The sequence below is a fragment of the Zerene cesonia genome, chromosome 13 (genome assembly GCF_012273895.1).
Source record: "Zerene cesonia ecotype Mississippi chromosome 13, Zerene_cesonia_1.1, whole genome shotgun sequence".
Taxonomy (NCBI): Eukaryota; Metazoa; Arthropoda; class Insecta; order Lepidoptera; family Pieridae; genus Zerene; species Zerene cesonia.
This window is the reverse complement of record NC_052114.1, coordinates 63,666-75,460: the sequence shown is the minus strand read 5'-3', so window position 1 is coordinate 75,460 and position 11,795 is coordinate 63,666. Positions and strand designations below refer to the sequence as shown.

The 11,795-nt window shown below is 38.5% G+C and overlaps 1 protein-coding gene across 2 annotated transcripts in view; it reads left to right on the top strand.

Annotated features, from left to right (window-relative positions):
• LOC119831155 (radial spoke head protein 3 homolog) overlaps nucleotides 1–7,683 on the top strand; it is a 16,321-nt gene extending 8,638 nt beyond the window's left edge. For both annotated transcript variants that reach the window (XM_038354428.1, XM_038354427.1), the window contains exons 3-9: nucleotides 499–654; nucleotides 977–1,105; nucleotides 1,242–1,445; nucleotides 1,663–1,825; nucleotides 2,232–2,318; nucleotides 2,658–2,783; nucleotides 6,884–7,683. In XM_038354428.1, coding sequence (XP_038210356.1) covers nucleotides 499–654; nucleotides 977–1,105; nucleotides 1,242–1,445; nucleotides 1,663–1,825; nucleotides 2,232–2,318; nucleotides 2,658–2,783; nucleotides 6,884–6,906 — 888 coding nt within the window. In that variant the 3' untranslated portion in view covers nucleotides 6,907–7,683. The remainder of the gene's footprint in view (nucleotides 1–498; nucleotides 655–976; nucleotides 1,106–1,241; nucleotides 1,446–1,662; nucleotides 1,826–2,231; nucleotides 2,319–2,657; nucleotides 2,784–6,883) is intronic.
• Nucleotides 7,684–11,795: the final 4,112 nt, after the last annotated feature.

The following is an 11,795-nucleotide window of genomic DNA, read 5'->3' as shown; positions in this document are numbered from 1 at the left end:
TGGTGATCGGTCGTTTTGGAAATCTTTGGGGGAGGCCTATGTCCAACAGTGGACGTCCTAAAAGGCTGCAACGACGAAACGCAAAATAGTGAAAAAAAATTGTTAGGTGCATTCAAAATGATGAATGAAATTATTATAACGAAAACGCATCTAGCGTTTTAATTTGACTCAATTGTTTTCCCTAACTTCTAAATCTCTAACGCTAGATTTCCTTGCAGCACGTAATGGCATTATTAACTGCACGCAAAGTATAAATTTCTTGAATGGAATTATGGCATGTATTGTAACTATTTGTGACAAAGTCGACCATCATTAGTGTGAAATTTGAAGAAAACGTGTCGGTAGGGATGCATTTTTTCACTGTATTCAGCCAGAAATCGTGAAAATATGTAAGTTATTAATTACCAAGCGAATTTCCCTATCTGTTTATTGCGTATACTATCTAGCAAGAGCTCGAAAGACGTCATCAATCAATACGCAATATGTTTGTTGCGCCAGGGTGACGGCGTGGAGAGCGCGGCGGCGCGCGCGGCGCGCACGCGACGGCGCGCGCTCGCCCGCCGCGCGGCGCTCGCGCGACTGCGGCCCGGCACGCCGCCGCCCGCGCCCGGCCGCCGCCACCATCCCATACAGACGGAGTACTATCTAGAAGAGGTCGGTATCTATGAACAGATCACACTACATAATATTATTGACATCATTGTTTCGCATAAAGCTTATTGTCACCAATTATTGAGCGTAGATCTGAAATTTCTTACTGGTATCTAGATAGTCAACATAACTGCCTATCTGTATAATTAAAGTATGTTAATAAAATGTGATAAACCACCTAAGAATCCCATCAGATGACATTAGTATTGTAAAATGATATAGTATTGATCCAAACTATAACTTAAATATAAACTGTAACTATAACTTTTTTTTTTTTTTGCAACAATTCGTTCTCATATAGATTCTATTCCTCCGGCTATTCCAGCTATTCGACAAAGGCGTGGAGATGGAGGTTGGTGTCCAAACAGACCTGTTCGTTGACCGGCCAGCCACGCCCATGTACGTGCCCGCCAAAACTGGCGCAGACGCAGCCACACAGATCTACCCTGGTGATGTAAGTTTAATATTTTTTATATTAAAAGACCTTATACATCCAATATGCTCAATAGATTTTATTTTATAATGTTAAAGTGCTCTTATATAGGGAAGTGTATTCAAAGTGAGTTACTTTTGCTTTTTGACATTTCCAGCTGTTCGATTTCGATATAGAAGTGCAGCCGATCCTGGAGGTGCTGATTGGTAAGACGGTGGAGCAGGCGCTGGCGGAGGTAGCGCAGGAGGAGGAGCTGGCGACGCTCCGCGAGCAGCAGCGCCGCTACCGTGAGCTACGCGACGCCGAGCTGGCCGAGCGGCAGCGCCTCGCCGCGCAGGACTTGCGCCTCGAGCACGAGAAGGTGGCGGGACGTCCCTAGCGACACGTTGATGATTCCTTTCAATGTTTGGGATTTATAACGATCCGATTTAAAAAACGTTTCTTTTAAAATTCTAGTATATATATATATAGAATATAGATGAACGAACTCCGAACGCGACGTTTCTGAAGGGTTAATTTGTAACAATACCAGGTATATATTGAGAAATGAACGAATTTTAATGTGGAACAATGTGCAGGAGCGGCGCGTGGCAGAGGGTCGCGCGGCGCGCGCGGCGGCGCTGGAGGCACGGCAGCGCGTGGCGGCAGCGGCGCTGGTGCAGGGCTACGTGGCCGAGCTGCTGCCTTCCGTGCTGGCCGGCCTGCGCGACGCTGGCTACCTCGTGCGCCGCCTGCACAGAGGTAAACACTTCAACAAGTTATGGATGGTTGGGTATCTAAATTCCTTATTTACCAAGTTCCCTCATTGGGAGCCAAATTGGGGGCAGCACAAAGTTACGATAGAGTTTATAAAAGGATATATTATTGTTAATCCATTTACAAAATTTCGTGTCTTAGCTCTTCGCCGATGAGGAAGTGGATTTAAATTTACTTCTTAGATTGTATTTTACAGTGATTTAGTTTTCGTCGATTTCCCTAAGTTTTCGTCATTAGACTTTTTTTACGTTTCGGTGTTTAAAATTTTAAGGCAACAAATATGCTTAAAAAATAAAAAAAATATGTAGTTATTCATAAAATATAAATTTTAAAACTATGTATACGTCTCTACATCAATTGAAACAAATGTTAACATGTATTACCATTGCAGGTGTTGAAGAAGAGTTCATGCCGTGGTTGGTAGAGGAAGTGTCCAAAGAAATTGAATCGATCATCACGAGTCGAGACGTTATTAGTGGTAAGTCACGTTAGACTAGACTAGATATTCGAGTCTTGGCTAACATACCATTCGACCTCGACGCGTTGTGTCGAAATCCATGACGCGTTTCGGTGTCAAATTGGTTTAGCATAATACCACAGAGATGCTTTTATTATTAAACTATTGGCTAGTCTTATTAAACTATTAGCTAACTTAGATTCAGATAAACTAGAGATATACATTATTACGTTTGATATTGTAATATGACATTTTCCCTCTGCAAAACTTCGATGGAATGAGAACCTTCATTATTAACTTGCAAACATAGACCAGTTGATAGAGTGTTGACAGTTGACATGTAAGTTGTGCGTTATGCAGAGATAGTGCGCGAAGTGGTGGAGGCGCGCGCGGAGCTGTACCGCGCGGCCGGCGAGCGCACCGCGCAGCGCCGCTCGCCGCCGGACTCCCTCACGCCGCCCTCCGAGCCGCAGGAGGAGGAAGACGGTGAGTACGCTCACCAATAATTCTGTAGTAATAAGACTGATTGGGGTTGATAAACTTTGCATTATTTTGCGTCATTTTAATATCAATATTCAGCTAGGTAATTATTGATACAAAAAGGACTAATTTGTCAGCAAATGCTGAAAAGTTAAATGCGAAATAAATCGCCATTGTGTAATTTTTGACCATACATTCAATCTATTTCTCGGTCGTACCTATTGAATAAAGAATAGCACAGGCTATAGGCTTATTTACCGCCGCGCTGTACAAATGAGATAATGATGCGGAGTGCGGTGGACCTGCGGCGGCGCACTTGTCGCGCGGCACGTGCGCGCGCCGGCTGCGATTCGCTCCGCGGTGCAGCGTGTTGCGAATCGCTCCGGTTGCCTTTATTCGCGATACGAGTTGCTTTAACGTTAGGCTCGACTCACATTTGAATTGGAATAAAAAATAAATTTACATTAAAATAAGCTATATTCTGATACTTATAATAGACATACATAGCTACGACTGCTTAAAATTATTCTTATTTTTATTTTATTTCGCGTGGTTTTAAAATCGCGTCAATAAATTTCGAATAATAGCACTGTGCACAGTTGATAGTATTTTGTTTTAAGTACATTTTTCGACACGCCAGTTTTCTCCCAGAGTTCCCACCGAGATAAATATATTTATTTCTTGCATGCTCGTCCGGTCTCGAATTCCCAATTTTCGACTGCTCAATTATGCTATTTTTATTAAATTGGATCTATATGAATATAAAAACAATTTAAAATACATAGCTACATAGATGAGAATGTGCGGCGACCCTTAGCGAGTGTGGAGGGTAGTGGACCGCGATTGATACGGTGTGATGACATTATAATATTGTTGTGATGTGGGTCGTGTGGGTGCCCCTCCGCCCCTCCGCGCCGCTGCACGTGCGCTCTGCACTTAATTCTACCCGAAGTTTATTCGACAATAGCCTATTAATATCGCTATTAGCGACACTCGCGATTTTTAAAGGTGTTACCTTTTTCATTGTGTACAGCTTATAAATAATTTTTAAATAGTTGGTGTTAGATGTCTCTATAGTATTTATAATGAATACGACTAATATATCAATATTTTTCTGATCTTTACATCGGTAATAATATAGTATTCTGTAAGTTTAAAGAAGAAAATATTCTTTTATATAAAATTGTACTTAGTAAGCTGCAAATTGAACCTACATTAATGTATTAAATGGTTCGTATAACTGCAATGTGATTAATGTAATCTAATTAGCCATCACAGGCTTACTGATGTATACTGTAGCCACACGATCAAAAAGATAACAGTTAGATAGATCTGGGTGATAACACAGCAGCCCACACGTGTCTCCTGTACACTGCTTACTGTACGGTAATTTGGTTAGGGTTGTTAAAATAAATAGGACATTGTTTATGTCCCTCGTTAAAGCATACTTATTTATTTTTATATATTACATTCGAATCATCAAGTCTAAAATAAGCAAGTAGAAAAGAGTTATAGTTTCTAAATGCGTGAATTACCACATAGAAACTACCTCTACAACATGTATTTATGGCTAATGGGAGCAATGCTATATTGACTGACTGGCAGCCCTAGCCAAGGCAAGGTCGCGGACACGAGTGCACTCAGCATATGCGACAGATCAGCGGCACGTGCGCGATATTCGTAAACAAGAGCGCTCGTAATGATTCACATACTCTGGTTATATTATAGTTACTATAGTTAATACGTGTAAAAGAAGTAGTTACTTAACATTAAATACAACAATATTTACCTAATCAACGATTACATTATTCATGAAAAAAAAAATTTGCAAGTATAATTATTAGTTGTTACTGGTAAATATAAAGGAAAACTAGTGATAGAGGAATTACAACTGGATGATTTTATTTATTTTTATTTTATATTGCTTTTTATTTTCAATTTGATTAGGCAGGCGTTTGACATATCTAGTCGATGTAAAATAGGCTTGATCTAGGTAGTGAGACGCTTGCATGAGAGTAACCTACTCTTAACTCTTGTTTTTCTCGAATTAATTAATTATTATTGCACACTCCGGCGTAGGTTGGTATTCAATGCTTGGACCCCAGCGCACACGCCCGTGCTGGCCTCAGCGAGGGCGATACGGTCGCTCTGTTATCGCACACAATGTGCCGCGGATCGCCACTAATGCACTTTTACACTTGACGCACTCGCATCTGATTTATGGTTTGCGCATTTAACTTTAATCACTCTATTGATACAAACAATATTATTTGCTTATTTATTTCACTCGCAGCGCACGTGCAGAGACAGGACGTTGATTGGGCGGCTTGTCTCATTGATTGAGTTGCAAGGCTTGTTTTGCTGCAAACAAGAAAAAAAAAATTATGATAATATGATAAATCGCATTCAAACCAATGTAGATTACATTGATTGATGTTGCTTGTTTTTAACAATATTTTTAATCTTTTTTTAAATAAAGTTAATTTCGAATGATGTCCAATAAAAAAATTTCATTCATAAGCAGCATATGTAGTTCTTGAGGAGTACCTAGAATCTAGATGTAATATACGCAAATTTGTTATTTATCTCGAGCTATAGCAAAATGACCATCAGGTAATTGATAAATCTGGATATGTGAGGAACATTCCACCGTGCAAATATTATTTCAGCACTCGGCTCTCGCTAAAAACCATTAGGTACCGACCCTCAATCGCGACACCTCTGCTCTCTGATCTCCGCTATCCGCGCTCGACACACAGAAACACTTTCATCAAATTGAAATGTACAACCAAACCTCAGAGACACCCGAAAAACACACTTAACTCCTTCGCTTATAGTATCATTTCATTCATCGGCCGCTTATTTGTGCAGCTGCCGCACTCGACCGTCGCCTCCGCACAATACAATAATAATGTAAAGAGCTTAATGTTACAATTTAGAAGTGAATTAAAATATGAGCGGTCGGTTCCGCGTTGAAACACAATTGGCATGTCTTAATCGTTGATGACTTATTCCGATGCAACTGGAATATTTCTGGAATAATTCTTTATATTTTGTTTAGACAATAGAAAGGAGAAGCAATTTTACTAATAAAATAACTCGGCTTATAAATAAAGACAACATCAATTTCTGTATCAATTTTATATAAATCAACTATATGCCACATATAATAAATTATAATATAAAAATATCTATATAATAATAATATACACAGCAGGAAAAGACAGGCAAAGATTGTGATGTAAGTAACATTTAAGGTAAAAGTCCAATTGATAATAGAAAAAAGTATCAACACTGCTCTCCGTGGCGAGCAATCAGTTATGTGAGCAATTTTATTGAAATTAAAATGAGCTGCCTGTTGTGTAACAAATCTGTACCTTTATCGTTTGAACAAACATCGCGTCGAATCTATTTATTTAAATTTGCATTCACCCGCAACCCTCACACAATTTGATTACAATTTACGGGTTTGACGTCTACGCGCTACGGATTACGTTTGGAGCGTAGAAGCATTTTAACATATAGGTGTGTATATGTGTACTTACATATTATAAAGAATACAAATAAGTTACGACGAATTATTTGGGGCACGAAAAAATGTAGCTTTATATATATTCCTTGTCCATTGAAAAAATATCTATGTATTTCATGTTGATCCCTATACCTATTTTTCATGTAGGGGGAAGTTCGGATGTGGGGCAATTTCGGATATTTGTGAATACTTCATTAAAGGACCACTTCGAGGTATTTTACGAAAACAAACAGACTTGAGAATAAGAACATTAAATCTTTTAAAACAATTACTAGCGATATACGTGGAATATTAACACAATTGGATTTATCTCGTCATCCGTAATTACGCCAATAATTAATAAAATACTTGAGAAGAATGTCAAACGTACCTATTATATTTATTTTGAAAAAAAAAATCATACTTCTTCAAAAAAGTCAATTCTTTTCCGATATATTCGTAGACACATACTTATTTGTGTTCGCGGATAATTTCGTCGTTTTCGACACGATTTTCATGACTCATTATTTGTTGGAGAGACTAAAAATTTTAATCAATATACACATTTTATTAACAAAACGTTTAACAATTCCAGGTAATGAAGACCAACCACAATAATGCTACAAGTCTTGCTGTGGCGACGTCTGCATCTGGAGATGAAGTCTTGTTGTATTGATAATTTCATTTGTGTTTTTTAATGTTTAGATTTATTAGGCTACAAGATAAATATTTTAGTTATTTTCTTCGTTCCGTCTGCAAATTTTGAAAAAGGATTCGATTTTCTTAGGAAAATATAAATGAAATAGGTACATACAAAAAACCTAATATTTACAACAATTATGCAACACATTGATGTACCGATTGGACCTAAAATTGACTAAATTAAGTAAACGAAATGCCGCAAGCATTTTCGATGATTATGTTTTACAGTTTTCTTAATTTAAGCGTTAAACAAAAGTTATTTCAGTGTATCTGTAATTACGACGACGATGTGGTGATTGTTTGATATGTAACTAGGTCCTAATACTTACTGCTCAGGTTAGTGTCAAAAGCATCACTATTACTATAACGTGTTAAAATTAATAATATTCCTGTCTACAGCTGTTTACACAACATTGTAACATTTTATTTTGATTCCTTAAATCATATTAGTGGATAAGTTTTTACTAATAATTCAGCCGTGTCTGATTTATTCCAATGTTTGAATCGGTTCTTAGTGAATGAATGAATTAATGTTACCTTAAAATTAAATGTCAGATGGCGGCACTACGTTCGGTAGTTGATTAATTAGACAAAATGCCCTAAATGACGACCTTGGAATATATCGTGCACTGAGTGTAGATTTGTAGAATATTTAGATTTTTATGTTGTTTTTCTACAAATACATTAAAAGATGTTTAACGTTTAGTTTTTTAATTGCCCTTCCATTTTTATTGTATTAAATAACAACCAAACCATATTTTTCTATAGCTGCATTAAATATTTTTTTTAAATGAGTAGCTACCTAATTGCTATGCAATATAGATGCTTTATATACCCCAATACATTGGTTAGTAACATTTTTTGTCTGTTTGTCTGGTATACACTACAGAAAGACCACTGGGCAGATTTTGACAAAATTTTGCAGTTGTATACAATATTGGGCTGAACTTATATGCTACATTTTATTGTAAAAAATTAGTTATATACCTGTACAAATTTGTATTTAAATCTGGTTTCACTTTAAATATGAAGAAGGGGTTTCTAGGTTGGTTGGTTTTAAGTTACAATAGTCGTACTGCCTCTTCTTCGAAAATCCATGAAGTAATATAATATAAGAATACTAAGTTTTGCAATCCACGCCAGCGCTGCGTTAAAGGCGTCTGCGGCTGTCGACAGCTTGTATGAAGGCCCTTCATTTTTACACGCTTTTTATTAGCTTCACCTGTATGTTTGTATGTTTGTTTGTAACCGACTTCTTTGGGCGCGATTTTGACCCACTTTAAACGACCAGATTTGGTTTAAACTTTGTAGATTTATTGAGGACCGACGACAATACACTAATTTGATAAAATTATTCCAACTTCAATTTGCAAAATATGATTTTTGTTTATTTATATAATTTTCATCTATAGTCGATAAGGTAAGAAAATTAATTAAAATTTTCTATAATTTTTCTCTACAGTCGATAAGGCAGGACTCGATGTTAATTTTTTATTTCCAATAATTATCTTTAGCCGTTTTCTCTAATATTGACAATTTTTTTGCATACTAAAGAGAATTTTAATTCTACAAAACAAATAATTTTTTTCCGTTTCTATTGCACTAAATTAATTTTTAGCAAGTATAGAATTAATCTCCGTTAAATTATCTCGACAATAGTATGCAAAATATCTTGATTCCTTTAACTAACAAGGCTATAATACTAAAAATAGTTGCCAAAATAAGGCGAAAAAAATTTTTCGATCATAAAGCACTCTCTGATGCTTCGCATCATGAGTCGTGCAATAGTTTAAAATTAAAAAAACAAGCTATTGTAAACAATCCAAACTAAAAAGTAGAAAATAAATAATAGTTTAAAAAAACTAAAAAACACGCTTTTTATAGATAACCGAAATAAAAAATAGAAAATAAATTTAAATTAAGAAAATAGTGTTAAAAATTTCAATGAATATAAATTAATAATAGTGTGAGTAAAAAAAAATTATTTTATTTTAAAAAAAGCGTGGGGTGCTTGGTGTCAATGGTTATAGATATTTTATTGACAGATATGAGTAGAGTGATTATGATTTCGATAAATATCTTAAGAAGCACCCCACGCTTTTTTATAATAAAATATTCTTTTTTTTACTCACACTATTATTAATTTATATTCATTGAAATTTTTAACACTATTTTCTTAATTTAAATTCATTTAAATATATTTTCAATTTTTTAGTTCGGTTTTCTATAAATAGCGTGTTTTTTAGTTTTTTTAAACTATATTTTATTGTGTTACAAACATCAAATTTGATAAAAGGGTAGTTAATAGTTGGGTGTTAGTCCCTTAGAACGGACATCGCAATAGGGCTGCTATAAAGGTATTTTCAGTTGCTGTAAGTTGGTACGAAAATTGTTGATTTTTTGTAGCTACTACTTGCTTGAAATTTGGCAGGAAGGTAGTTTATGGTTTGTTGAAACGTTCCAAGACAGAAGAATTTTTCAATAGGGTTGCACTAACAGCTTCTAGGGCTGTCGCAAATTTGTATGAAAATTCTTCATTTTTTAACTATAAAGTATCTCTATATATATAAAATTCCTGTATACACAATGTCAGTTACCATACTTCTCCGAAAACGCTGGACATATTTTGATGAAATTTTCTGAGAATCGGCCGACATCTATTTTTCATACCGCTAAATGATAAGGGTAAGGCAGAACAGCGTTTGCCCGATCAGCTAGTAATTTATAGAATTCAATGTTTAGTAGACATCTGTTTCAAAGGAATTTTGATAAGAGTGCTGTATTAAAGGGGTACAGGGCTGTCGCAAGTTCATATGAGTCGTTATTATTTTTTTTGTTACATATATGAAATTGGGTTAGGTTAGGTACTTCACAGTTAGTAATTTAATCGCAAGTTTGTTCGTCTCATCATTAATCAGTCGTACATCGTTTATAAACACATTTGTAATCTATACTATTTAACAAAAAGAAAGTGTGATATAAGATATTTATTACTATGGCGCTTCAATCCAATGAAAGTTTGACTGCGCTAGTAATACATAAATAATTATAACTATAACACTTTTTTTGAAGACGCGTATTATTGTATTACATCTTCGAGGAGATAGACGAATATGTTAATTTCTGAGACAACATGATAACCGGCTTCATTAAAATTAAAATCTATCGCACGTTTCCAGATTCATGGATTAATACTAGTCACTACATGCGTGAAAAATCGCGGCATTAGCAGTTCAGCGGACAAGTGGCCACATGTGGGAGGGGCGCCGGCCGGCCGCAGGGTGAGGTCGGACGGATATTCAATAACAATTGTTTAATAGCGGACGGATTGGCGGAGGGTGTTCCGCCGAATTTGCAGCCAGCCCTCGCACCCTCCGCCCTCTCAGTTATATAACACGTGTCGTGCTCCAGGCGGGCGCACTGTCTCCGCGCCTGCGCCGCCACCGGCCCGGCCACTCTCGCGCGATGGAACGGCGCCCGCGGGTGCTCACGCGGCGCGGCCTGAGGCGCGGCTGCGTCTCCAACGCTTTCTCTCTGAACGACCTCGCGGAAGCCGTCCGCGACGCGACTCACGATAATGTAAGCGATAGAATTGTTCCATTAGATATACAGCTTTATACATTTTATTGGAAGATTTTAGTGTAGTGTAATTGTCTCGGCAGTCGGTCAACAGACAATGTGTTACGTGTGTGTTGAAGGTAGATATAGTAACAACATACTGTGATCTGCAGGTGTACATAGAGCTAGACGGGTCGGGGCAGCTGACGTGCCGGGGCGGCGCGGCGCGGGCGGCGCGCGGCGCGGCGCTGGCGGCGGCGGCGCCCGCGGCTGGCCTGCTGCTGGAGCCCGCGCCCCCCGCGCTCCCCGCGCCCCTCGCGCCCGCGCACTTCTGCCTGCGCCTGCTCGCCGACGCGCCTCCGCACGCCGACCTCGCGCTCTGGTTCCACGAGACTACGCTGGCGCTGCTCGACATGCCCTTCCTCACTCTGCGTAACATTACTGGTATGTGATCCGCCTCGATTGGTACATGATATAACTGGAGTTTTCCTTTAAAGGGTTGTTCGTATTACAAAAATAGATTTTATAATTCACCGTATCAGCCTTGCCGGCGACAAAAACTAATTATAAGCTTGATGTATCGCTCTCGATTATGTTTTTAGTTTTCAACTGTAACAAATAAACTAACCAACCTATAATAAATGTTGCCATGTTCACAGATAACATAAAACTATACTGGAAATAATATTGTGGTTCTATCCTCGCATTTCAATCTACATATCTTTGTTTTTTATTAAATTTTTTATTGCTTTCAAAATATATTTTAATATGTAAGTACATAACATTTCAGGTAAGAGAAATTACGTATGTCACGAATGTGGAGCAGAATTTGAACAACCAAACCCGCTGAAAGTGCACTTATTCCTCAAATGTCAGCCCTTCGAACAGAGGGCGTTTTGGTCGAAATGTATTGAAATTCTACAAGGAAACGTAGCGAGGGCGTCGCCAGGCTGGGCGCGCGTGTCCGCCCCGGTGACGTCGCCGGCCGAACTGGAGGCGATCGCGGCGGCGTGGGGCCGCTCGCGGGACGGCCACGTGTGCCTGTACTGCGGGAAGTTGTATTCCAGGAAATACGGACTCAAGATCCACATCCGTACGCACACGGGCTACAAGCCGCTGCGCTGCCGGCACTGCCTGCGCGCGTTCGGCGACCCCAGCAACCTCAACAAGCACGTGCGCCTGCACGCCGCCGCGCCCGCCCGCGCGCCCCACGCGTGCGCGCTCTGCGGCAAGGCGCTCGCGCGCCG